This window comes from Narcine bancroftii, chromosome 1, assembly GCF_036971445.1.
Source record: "Narcine bancroftii isolate sNarBan1 chromosome 1, sNarBan1.hap1, whole genome shotgun sequence".
In the NCBI taxonomy this organism is placed as follows: Eukaryota; Metazoa; Chordata; class Chondrichthyes; order Torpediniformes; family Narcinidae; genus Narcine; species Narcine bancroftii.
The window spans coordinates 491,625,617-491,638,471 of NC_091469.1; the positions used below are offsets into that span (position 1 = coordinate 491,625,617).

General features: G+C 54.5%; 1 protein-coding gene across 1 annotated transcript in view; it reads right to left on the reverse strand.

Annotated features, from left to right (window-relative positions):
* The window catches only part of tonsl (tonsoku-like, DNA repair protein), a 74,155-nt gene extending 61,780 nt beyond the window's left edge, over positions 1 to 12,375 (reverse strand). Inside the window, exon 1 of the mRNA XM_069915141.1 lies at positions 12,258 to 12,375. Within this exon, the coding sequence (XP_069771242.1) occupies positions 12,258 to 12,324 (67 nt within the window). The 5' untranslated portion in view covers positions 12,325 to 12,375. The remainder of the gene's footprint in view (positions 1 to 12,257) is intronic.
* Between the last annotated feature and the right edge of the window lie 480 nt (positions 12,376 to 12,855).

A 12,855-nucleotide genomic window follows, 5' to 3' on the forward strand; every position in this document is an offset into this window, starting at 1 on the left:
CGCTGCTGCCAGAGAGCAGCAGCAATCATCAAGGAGAACATGTTCTGTTCTCACTGCTGCCATGAGGAAAGAGTTATAGGGTGCCACCAGGTTCAGGAACAGCTGCTATCCCTCCACCATCAGACTCCTCAATGACAAACTCAGTCAGTGACTTAATTAATGATTATTACTTTTACACTCTATTTCTCTCTCTCTCTCTCTGCATTGCACAATTTACATTTGTTTACAGGTGTATGTTCAGTCAGTTTATTTTGCATTGGCAATAAAGGGAGGACGAGTGAGGGGACCACTGAGGGGCTCTGTGGCTGAGAAACACAAAGGCAATGGGCTGTTGGTGACTCGAGGAGAGGAATCATACTGCAGGAGACTGCGTCAAGGGACTTGCACCAGGCTGCGGACTGCTGGAGACTGGCTGAAGGGGTACCAGGTATCGGAACTGGGATGCGAGAGGGTGCCGATGATACTGAAAACTTCCTGATCGTGTCGGAGGCTCGGATCTGGAGCTCGGGCTGCTAATGGTTTCGACTGGACTCTGTGAGGCTGCGGGAGTGTTGGAGGTGAATCCACGGACAGTGACTCTTTTTTGCTTCTCTTTCTCTGACTGTAAGGGGCACCTCAGCCAATTTAATGTAATATGAAACTGTTTTTATTACATGACAATAAATTGCACCTTGAAATGATAATTCTGCCTCACCCGCAGGATAAATAATCTCAGGGCTGTATCTGATGTCATGAAACATAGAGACTAATGCAAAGGAGGAGCTGAAAGAAATCAGTATCTCTAAGGACATGGTCTTGGGGAAATTGAAGGCCGATAAATCCCAAGGGCCTGATAATCTACATCCTAGGGTACTTAAGGAAGTGGACATTCAGATAGCAGATGCTTTAAGAATTATTTTCCAGAACTTGATAGACTCAGGATCAGTTACCCCACTATTTAAAAAGGGGGGTAGAGAAAAAGCGGGGAATTATCGGCCGGTGAGCCTTACATCAGTAGTGGGCAAAATGATGGAATCCATTATTAAGGATGTAATAGCGGAGCATATGACTAGCATAGAAGGGATCGGACAGAGTCAACATGGATTTACAAAAGGTAAATCGTGCTTGACAAAACTATTGGAATTCTTTGAGATGGTGACAGGTAAAATAGATGGGGGAGAGCCAGTGGATGTGGTGTACCTGGACTTCCAAAAGGCCTTCGATAAGGTTCCACATAAACGACTGGCATGCAAAATCAAGGCTCATGGGATTGGGGGCAAGGTATTGATGTGGATTGAGAACTGGCTGGCAGACAGAACAGAGAGTTTGGATAAACGGCTCATTTTCTGAGTGGCAGGCGGTGACCAGTGGGGTGCCACAGGCATCTGTACTGGGACCCCAGCTGTTCACAATTTACATTAATGATCTAGATGAGGGGATTGGATGTAATATCTCCAAATTTGCAGACGACACTAAGCTAGAAGGGGTTGTGTGCACGGAAGAGGGGGTCAGGAAGCTCCAGTGTGATTTGGATAAATTGGGGGACTGGGCAGATCCATGGCAAATGCACTACAATGTGGATAAATGTGAGGTTATGCACTTTGGTAATACAATCCGGAGGGCAGATTACTATTTGAATGGCAATAGATTGGGAGATAGGAAAGTGCAGAGAGACCTAGGGGTTCTTGTGCACCAGTCACTGAAGGCGAGCATGCAGGTACAGCAGGCGGTTAAGAAGGCAAATGGTATGTTGGACTTCATATCAAGAGGGTTTGAGTATAGGAACAAGGATACCTTACTGCAGCTGTACATTGCCTTGGTGAGACCCCACCTGGAGTATTGTGGCAGTTTTGGTCGCCTTATCTAAGGAAGGATGTTCTTGCAATGGAGGGAGTGCAGAGGCGATTCACCAGGCTGATACCTGGAATGGCAGGAATGACTTATGAGGAAAGATTGCGCAAATTGGGATTGTACTCGCTGGAGTTTAGAAGATTGAGAGGGGATCTCATAGAGACCTATAAAATTCTGGCAGGACTGGACAGAATGGATGCAGATGGGATGTTTCCAATGGTGGGGGAGTCCAGAACCTGGGGCCATGGTTCGAGGATAATAGGCAAACCATTTAGGACCGAGATGAGGAGGAATTTCTATACCCAGAGGGTGGTGAATCTGTGGAATTCATTGCCACAGAGGGGAGTAGAGGCAGGTTCATTGAATATATTTAAGAGGGAATTAGATATATTTCTTCAGTATAAGGGAATTAGGGGTTACGGAGAGAAGGCGGGGATGGGGTACTGAACTTTAAGATCAGCCATGATCTCATTGAATGGCGGAGCTGGCTCGAAGGGCTGAATGACCTACTCCTGCTCCTATATTCTATGTTTCTATGTCATGTACGTCTCTAACAAAATATCCAAATCTAATATCTTCCCTGAACTTTCTTTCCTCCACTCATCTTAAAGAGATGTCTTCTGGTATTTGCTATTGTTTCCCCAGGAAAAAGGCGCTACTGTCCACCCTATCTATGTCATAATCTTATGCGCCTCTATTAAGCCACCTCTCATTCTTTATCGCTCCAACACAAATACCAGGACATCAGTTGAAGGTGAGGGGTGTGGAGGAGACCTCAGAGGCAAGTTTTTTTTAAACTCAGAGTGGTGGGTGCCTGGAATGCATTGCCAGGGGTGGTGATGGCAGCTGGTACAATGGAGACATTCAAGACTCTTGCACAGGCATATGGATGTAAGAAAAATGGAGGATCGTGAGTGTGACATAGGGACGCTTTAACATAATAACATAACAATTACAGCACGGAAACAGGCCATTAGGCCCTTCTAGTCCGCACCGAACCAAACACCCCTTTCTAGTCCCACCTCCCTGCACAATGCCCATAACCCTCCATCTTCTTCTCATCCATATACCTGTCCAACCTTTTCTTAAATAATACAATTGACTCCGCCGCCACTATATCTCCCGGAAGATCATTCCACACAGCTACCACTCTCTGAGTAAAGAAGTTCCCCCTCATGTTACCTCTAAACCTCTGCCCCTTAATTCTTAACTCATGTCCTCTTGTTTTAATCTTTCCTCCTCTTAACGGAAATAGTCTATCCACATCCATTCTGTCTATCCCTTTCATAATCTTAAATACTTCTATCAAATAGACGCTTGTAGAGTGGGTTTCCTTAGACAGGCACAACATCGTGGGCAGAAGGACCTGTATTGTGTTGGAATGTTCTATGTTCAAATAGAAAACCTCTTGTTCTATCAACCTTCCTTCATCATCCAGGTAATCTGGTAAATCTCCTCTGCACCCTCTCCAAAGCTTTCACATCCTTCCGTATGTCCACAACTACACATAACACACATACATACAAATAATACATATGCAGGGAAAGTATTTCATCTATACAAATAAATATATAAATATTGGTTCATGAATATGAGAGTTTCGGATGGGTTGTGTGAGCAGTTCCAGTGACCAGATCTGAACACAAAATGCCAAGTGTGGCTTCACCAGAGATTTACAGGGTTGAAATGGCCAGTTACCGTTTTGCATGTTGAAATAAAGAAAACATTATTTCACAATTCTTGAACTCAATCCCCAACTAAACAGCATGTTTCTCAACCTGGATGGGGAGGGGAGAAGAGGGGAAAGGTGAAGGAAGTTTGCTGCTTGTCCTACATATAATGCTTTACTTTGTAACCTTTTTCTAACTTGCTTGAATGTATAAATACTTGATCCATCCCTTTGTTGGATGAAGACCCCACGAGACTGCTTCAAGAGTGACAGTAGTAGAGGGCTCTTCCAGATGGCTACCTAAGAGTTAACCCATAGATCTCTGTGTGCTGTGCCTGTTTGCATCGGGAGCAACGAAAACCTGAACCGCACTTCCATACTGTTAAGATTCCTGCCATTAACCACGTCTCTGCCTTCATTCGACCTTCTATCTTCCATTTCTTCACCCAACTCTGCATCCCGTCTATACCCTGTTGTAACCTATGACAACCTTTCACACTATCAACATCTCCAACCTTTGTGTCATTTGCAAACAAACTGACCCATTCTTTCACTTATTGGCGACTTCAGGGGTTTTTACGAGGCTCTAAAGGCTGTGTATGGCCCCTCACCCCAAGTCCAAAGCCCGGTGCGCAGCTCAGATGGCAAAGTCCTCTTCAGAGACGAGATCTTCATCTCTTTTCAGTGCCAACCGCTCAGTCCAAGAATCCGCCCTGCTCCAGCTCCCTCAACAGCCCTTAAGGCTGGAGCTGGACGAGGTCCTCACCCGGGAAGAGAGATATAAGGCAATTGAACAACTGAAAAGTGGCAAAGCAGCAGGTATGGATGGAATCCCCCCAGAGGTCTGGAAGGCTGGCGGCAAAACTCTGCATGCCAAACTGCATGAATTTTTCATGCTCTGCTGGGACCAAGGAAAACTGCCTCAGGACCTTCGTGATGCCATCATCATCACCCTGTACAAAAACAAAGGCGAGAAATCAGACTGCTCAAACTACAGGGGAATCACGCTGCTCTCCATTGCAGGCAAAATCTTCACTAGGATTCTCCTTAATAGACTAATACCTAGTGTCGCCGAAAATGTTCTCCCAGAATCACAGTGCGGCTTTCGCGCAAACAGAGGAACTACTGACATGCTCCAAGAAAAGTGCAGAGAACAAAACAAAGGACTCTACATCACCTTTGTTGACCTCACCAAAGCCTTCGACACCGTGAGGAGGAAAGGGCTTTGGCAAATACTAGAGCGCATCGGATGCCTCCCAAAGTTCCTCAACATGGTTATCCAACTGCACGAAAACCAACAAGGTCGGGTCAGATACAACAAAGAGCTCTCTGAACCCTTCTCCATTAACAATGGCGTGAAGCAAGGCTGCGTTCTCGCACCAACCCTCTTTTCAATCTTCTTCAGCATGATGCTGAACCAAGCCATGAAAGACCTCAACAATGAAGACGCTGTTTACATCCGGTACCGCACGGATGGCAGTCTCTTCAATCTGAGGCGCCTGCAAGCTCACACCAAGACACAAGAGCAACTTGTCCGTGAACTACTCTTTGCAGACGATGCCGCTTTAGTTGCCCATTCAGAGCCAGCTCTTCAGCGCTTGACGTCCTGTTTTGTGGAAACTGCCAAAATGTATGGCCTGGAAGTCAACCTGAAGAAAACTGAGGTCCTCCATCAGCCAGCTCCCCACCATGACTACCAGCCCCCCCCACATCTCCATCGAGCACACGAAACTCAAAACGGTCAACCAGTTTACCTATCTCGGCTGCACCATTTCATCAGATGCAAGGACCGACAACGAGATAGACAGCAGACTCGCCAAGGCAAATAGCGCCTTTGGAAGACTACACAAAAGAGTCTGGAAAAACAACCAACTGAAAAACCTCACAAAGATTAGTGTATACAGAGCCGTTGTCATACCCACACTCCTGTTCGGCTCTGAATCATGGGTCCTCTACCGGCATCACCTACGGCTCCTAGAACGCTTCCACCAGCGTTGTCTCCGCTCCATCCTCAACATTCATTGGAGCGACCTCATTTCCAACATCGAAGTACTCGAGATGGCAGAGGCCGACAGCATCGAATCCACGCTGCTGAAGATCCAACTGCGCTGGGTAGGTCACGTCTCCAGAATGGAGGACCATCACCTTCCCAAGATCGTGTTATCTGGAGAGCTCTCCACTGGCCACCGAGACAGAGGTGCACCAAAGAGGTACAAGGACTGCCTAAAGAAATCTCTTGGTGCCTGCCACATTGACCACCGCCAGTGGGCTGATATCGCCTCAAACCGTGCATCTTGGCACCTCATAGTTCGGCGGCAGCAACCTCCTTTGAAGAAGACCGCAGAGCCCACCTCACTGACAAAAGAGGAAAAACCCAACACCCAACCCCAACCAACCAATTTTCCCTTGCAACCGCTGCAACCGTGTCTGCCTGTCCCGCATCTGACTTGTCAGCCACAAACGAGCCTGCAGCTGACGTGGACATTACTCCTCCATAAATCTTCGTCCGCAAAGCCAAGCCAAAGAAAGAATCTAGGGAAATTATAAAAATCACAGAGAAGATCCCTCCAGAACTGTACTAGTCACTGACCATCCACTAGTCTACCCTTTGGGTTCAAAATTGGCATGGAGGTACCAATGCATAGGACTGGAAAAGACTACAAAGAGTTTTGAACTCAGCCTGCGACATTATTGGCATCAGTCTGCATTCCATCAAGGACATCGACAAGAGGCAGTGCTTCAAGAAAGCAGCCACTGTCCTCAAGGATCCTTACCATCCAGGCCATGCCCTCTTCTCACTGCTATCATCAGGAAGGGAGTACAGGAGCCTGAAGAAAAATACCTCAGCGGCACAAAAACAGATTCTTACCCTCCGCAACAATGAACCTAAGACACAAGATCACAAGAAAAAGGAACAGAAGCAGGCCATTTGGCCCATTGAGTCTGCTCTGTGAACCCCCCCCCCCAAACTAAACTGTTCTCATATCTAGTTCCAAGTTCCAGCCTTGTCCCCATATCCCTGACTAATTAGATACCTACCAATTTCCCCTTTAAATTTCCCCAATGATCCTGCCTCCACAGCTGCAGGTAGCAACGAATTCCACAGATCCACTACCCTCTGGCTGAAGAAATTTCTCTTCATCTCTGTTGTAAATTGGTACTTTTTAATTCTAAGACTGAGCCCTCTTGTCCTGGAATCACCCAACAGGGGAAACATCTTATTGACATCTACTCTGTCCAATCCATTCATTATTCAAAATGTTTCTGAGATCCCCTCTCATTCTTCTATATTCTAATGAATAGAGTCCAAGAGCCGCTAAGCGTTCCTCATACGTTATCCTTCTCATTCCTGGAATCATTCTGGTAAACCTCCTCTGTACCTTCTCCAACCTAGCTCTATCCTTTCTAAGATTATGGGGCACAAAACTGCACACAGTTCTCCAAAGGAGGTCTCACCAGTGCCCCATAGAATCTCATCAACACCTCTTTATTCTTATACACAATCCCTTTTGAAACAAATGCCAACATAGCATTCACTTTCTTTACCGCCGATCCAATCTGGTGGTTAACTTTCAGGTTATCCAGCACGAGGATCCCCAAGTCCCTTTGTACTTCTGAGGTTTGAATCTCCCCCCATCCAAATAATAATCTGCCTGTTTATTTCGTCGACCAAAACAACAACCGTACATTTCTCAACATTATATCACATCTGCTATTTCTTCACCCATTCTCCTAAGCTGTCCAAGTCTCTCTGCAACCTTTTGATTTCTTCGACATTTCCTACTCCACTACCAAGATTGGTGACATCTGCAACTTTATCACAAAACCATTTAATCCACAATCTAAATCATCAATATACATTGTAAAACAAAGTGGGCCCAACACCAACCCTTGCAGAACACCACTAGTAACAGACAACCAACCAGAACAGGTTTCCTTTATTCCCACCTTTTTGCTTTCTGCCTATCAGCCAATGCTCCACCCAAACTATTTTTTTTTCCGGTAATTCCATGTGCTGTCATCTTATTAAGCCGGCTGTCATGCGGCACCTTATCGAAGGCCTTTTGAAAATCCAAATACACAACACCCCCCCTTGTCCATCCTGCTTGAGATTTCCTTGAAATGTTCCATTAGGTTGGTCAGGCAGGATCTTCCCTTCATGAAACCATGCTGGCTTGGACCTATCATGCCATGCATCTCGAAGTATTCCCTAACCTCATCCTTGAGGATCAACTCCAATATCTTTCCAAAAACCGAAGTCAGTCTAATAGGCCAATAACTTCCTTTTTTCTGCCTCCCTCCTTTAACTGACGCAAAATATCCATTTAGTTCCTCTGCCATCTCCTGGTCACCCATTATAATTTCTCCAGCTTCATTTTCAATCGGCCCCATATCTTGTTTCTCTTTTACTTTTTATATATTTGAAGAAACTCTTAGTATCCTTTTGGATGTTATTTGCCAATTTCCTTTCATAATTAATCTTTTTTTCCCTAATGACTTTGTAAGTTTAAAAAAAATTTCCCAGTCCTCTGCTTTTCCTGTAATTTTTGCGACCCAGTCTGCCCTCCCTTTTGCTTTTGTTTCAGCTTTAACCTCTCTTTAGCGACATCTGCGTCATTTTTTCATTTCCTTGGAATATATCTATCCTGCGCTTTCTTTATTTCTTGTAGGAATATCATCCAATTCTGCTTTGCCGTCCCTCCATCGAGCTTACTTTTCCAGTCAACTTGGGCCAGTTCCTCTCATCCCACTGTAATTCCCTTTGTTCCATTGAAATATTGACACACCTGATATCATTTTTTCCCTTTCAAATTGGAAGCTAAACTCTATCTATCATGTTGTGATCACTACTTCCTAAGGGATCCACAACCTTTAAATTCCTAATCTCTTCTTCATCACACATCACCCAATCCAAAGCTGCCGATCCTCTGGTGGGCTGATTGACTAGCTGTTCCAAAAAGCCATCCTTTTAGGCATTCTACAAACTCTTTCTCCTGAGATCCTGTACCTTCCTGACATTCCCAATCCTCTTTCATATTAAAACCTCCCTGAATTATCTGGACATTCTCCTTCTGACCTGCTCTTTCTATTTCCAGCTGCAGTTCACAGTCTACGTCCCGGCTGGTGTTGGGGGCCCCTGTATATTACAACAAAGTGAGGTCTTTTTTACCCTTATTTCAACCCATAAAAATTCCACAATTTCTGTCCCTATGTCTCTCCTTTCCAGAGATTTAATAGCATTGTTTACCATCAGGGTCATGTCACCCCCTCTTACCAACCTCACCTTTCCTCTATTTATAGACTAGTTATTTTTTAAATCTTGTCTTTACAGAATTGTAATTTAGAGTCGATTTGCACCTTGTTTTGTACAAAACTGCTGCCAACAACAAATTTCAGGACACATTCATAACCATAAATTTAATTCTGAATTCAACATGCAAGTCAATTTTTTGTCCACCCAGCCAAGGTTCCACTGATCCCGTGACTCATGGCTTTCTGATGAGGTCTCTCGTAGGGGAACCTTGTCAACTACCTTACTAAAATCCCTGCCGACCACAACTGCCGCCCTTCCCTCATCAATATCTTTCGTTACCTCCTCAAAGAACTCAATTAGGCTCCAGAGGCATGACCTTCCCCCTCAATATGCCTGATATGGACAAGGGAGCGCCGCGGCGTGCCGGGGCCGGACGAGGGAGCGCCGCGGGGTGCCGGGGCCGGACGAGGGAGCGCCGCGGGGTGCCGGGGCCGGACGAGGGAGCGCCGAGGGGTGCCGGGGCCGGACGAGGGAGCGCCGAGGGGTGCCGGGGCCGGACGAGGGAGCGCCGAGGGGTGCCGGGGCCGGACGAGGGAGCGCCGAGGGGTGCCGGGGCCGGACGAGGGAGCGCCGAGGGGTGCCGGGGCCGGACGAGGGAGCGCCGAGGGGTGCCGGGGCCGGACGAGGGAGCGCCGGGGCCGGACGAGGGAGCGCCGGGGCCGGACGAGGGAGCGCCGGGGCCGGACGAGGGAGCGCCGGGGCCGGACGAGGGAGCGCCGGGGCCGGACGAGGGAGCGCCGGGGCCGGACGAGGGAGCGCCGGGGCCGGACGAGGGAGCGCCGGGGCCGGACGAGGGAGCGCCGGGGCCGGACGAGGGAGCGCCGGGGCCGGACGAGGGAGCGCCGGGGCCGGACGAGGGAGCGCCGGGGCCGGACGAGGGAGCGCCGGGGCCGGACGAGGGAGCGCCGGGGCCGGACGAGGGAGCGCCGGGGCCGGACAAGGGAGCGCCGGGGCCGGACGAGGGAGCGCCGGGGCCGGACGAGGGAGCGCCGGGGCCGGACGAGGGAGCGCCGGGGCCGGACGAGGGAGCGCCGGGGCCGGACGAGGGAGCGCCGGGGCCGGACGAGGGAGCGCCGGGGCCGGACGAGGGAGCGCCGGGGCCGGACGAGGGAGCGCCGGGGCCGGACGAGGGAGCGCCGGGGCCGGACGAGGGAGCGCCGGGGCCGGACGAGGGAGCGCCGGGGCCGGACGAGGGAGCGCCGGGGCCGGACGAGGGAGCGCCGGGGCCGGACGAGGGAGCGCCGGGGCCGGACGAGGGAGCGCCGGGGCCGGACGAGGGAGCGCCGGGGCCGGACGAGGGAGCGCCGGGGCCGGACGAGGGAGCGCCGGGGCCGGACGAGGGAGCGCCGGGGCCGGACGAGGGAGCGCCGGGGCCGGACGAGGGAGCGCCGGGGCCGGACGAGGGAGCGCCGAGGCCGGACGAGGGAGCGCCGAGGGGTGTCGGGGCCGGACGAGGGAGCGCCGAGGGGTGTCGGGGCCGGACGAGGGAGCGCCGAGGGATGTCGGGGCCTGACGAGGGAGCGCCGAGGGATGTCGGGGCCGGACGAGGGAGCGCCGTGGTTGCCGGGGCCGGACGAGGGAGCGCCGAGGGGTGCCGGGGCCGAATGAGGGAGCGCCAAAGGGTGCCGGGGCCGGATGAGGGAGCACCAAAGGGTGCCGGGGCCGGATGAGGGAGCGCCAATGGGTGCCGGGGCCGGATGAGGGAGTGCCGTGGGGTGCCGTGACCGGAAAAGGGAGCACCGAGGGGTGCCGGGGCTGGACGAGGGAGCGCCGAGACCTGACGAGGGAGCGCCAATGGGTGCCGGGGCCGGACGAGGGAGTGCCGTGGGGTGCCGTGACCGGACAAGGGAGCGCCAAGGGGTGCCGGGGCCGGACGAGGGGTGCCGGGGCCGGACGAGGGGTGCCGGGGCCGGACGAGGGGTGCCGGGGCCGGACGAGGGGTGCCGGGGCCGGACGAGGGGTGCCGGGGCCGGACGAGGGGTGCCGGGGCTGGACGATGGAGCGCCGAGGGATGTCGGGGCCGGATGAGGGAGCGCCGAGACCGGACAAGGGAGCGCCGAGGGGTGCCGGGGCCGGATGAGGGAGCGCCAAAGGGTTCCGGGGCTGGATGAGGGAGCGCCAATCGGTGACGGGGCCGGATGAGGGAGCACCATGGGTTGCCGGGACCGGATGAGGCAGCGCCGTGGGGTGTCGGGACCAGATGAGGGAGCGCCAAGAGGTGCCGGGACCGGATGAGGGAGCGCCGTGGGGTGCCGTGACCGGACAAGGGAGCGCCGAGGGGTGCCGGGGCCAGACAAGGGGTGCCGGGGCCGGATGATGGAGCGCCGAGGGATGTCGGGGCCGGATGAGGGAGCGCCGAGACCGGACGAGGGATCGCCGAGGGGTGCCGGGGCCGGATGTGGGAACGCCAAAGGGTGCCGGGGCCGGATGAGGGAGCGCAGAGGTGCCGGGACCGGATGAGGGAGCGCCGTGGGGTGCCCTGACCGGACAAGGGAGCGCCGAGGGGTGCCGGGGCCGGACGAGGGAGCGCCGTGGGGTGCCGGGACCGGACGAGGGAGCGCCGATGGGTGCTGGGGCCAGACGAGGGAGCGACGCCGGACGAGGGAGCGCCGAGGGGTGCCTGGGCCGGACGAGGGAGCGCCGAGGGGTGCCGGGGCCGGATGAGGGAGCGCCGAGGGGTGCCGGGGCCGGATGAGGGAGCGCCGTGTTCCGGGGCCGGACGAGGGAGCGCCGAGGGGTGCCGTGGCCGGATGAGGGAGCGCCGAGGGGTGCCGTGACCAGACGAGGGAGCGCCGAGAGGTGCCGTGACCAGACGAGGGAGCGCCGTGGGGTGCCCTGACCGGACAAGGGAGCGCCGAGGGGTGCCGGGGCCGGATGAGGGAGCGCCGTGTTCCGGGGCCGGACGAGGGAGCGCCGAGGGGTGCCGTGACCGGATGAGGGAGCGCCGAGGGGTGCCGTGACCAGACGAGGGAGCGCCGATGGGTGCTGGGGCCAGACGAGGGAGCGACGCCGGACGAGGGAGCGCCGAGGGGTGCCTGGGCCGGACGAGGGAGCGCCGAGGGGTGCCGGGGCCGGATGAGGGAGCGCCGAGGGGTGCCGGGGCCGGATGAGGGAGCGCCGTGTTCCGGGGCCGGACGAGGGAGCGCCGAGGGGTGCCGTGACCGGATGAGGGAGCGCCGAGGGGTGCCGTGACCAGACGAGGGAGCGCCGAGAGGTGCCGTGACCAGACGAGGGAGCGCTGAGGGGTGCCGGGGCCGGACGAGGGAGCGCCGAGGGGTCGGGGCCGGATGAAGGAGCGCCGAGGTTTTCCTGAGCCGGATGGGGGAGCGCCGCGGTGTATCGAGGGCCACAGCGAGTGTGCTGGGGCAGGATGAGGGAGCGCCGCGGAGTGGCGGGACCGGGTCGAGGGAGCGCCGCAATGTTCCGGGAACCGGACCGACTTACGCCGGATCTCCCGGACGCCGTTCATCTCCAGCAACTCGAAGCCCGCGCTCCCGTCCGCCCCTCCCATTGGCCGATCCGCGCACCGCCGAATTCTTCCATTGGTCGAGCCTGCGGCCCGCCGCACACACACCATTGGCCGAGGCCGAGCGCCTGCCCGCCGCTGATTGGCGAAGGCCTCCTGCCGGCCCGTCCGCGCGCGCCCCACTCCGCTCTTCGGCTGCTTCTCACCTCATTGGCTGGAAGGACGCACGGACCTGATTGGCACGGAGCAAGATGGGCGTGGCTTGGGCCGTCCCCGGTGACGTCACGCGCTGGTGGTGACGTGCGGCTGGTCCCTGCGTTGAGTTTGACGGAATTTCGCCTTCGCCGAATTCAGAGGGGCGGGCCTAGGACACGCCCCGCCCCCACGGGCAGCCCCGCCCCTCACAGGAGGCCCCTCCCTCCCTCCGCCTCACAGGCGGACCCTCCCCCCCCACAAGCGGACCCTCCCCCTATAGGCGCCCCCTCCCCCCACAAGTGACCCCTCCCACCCCGTGGGCGGCCCCCTTCCCCACAGGAGGCCCCCCTCCCCATTGGCACCCCCTCCCTATGAGCGCTC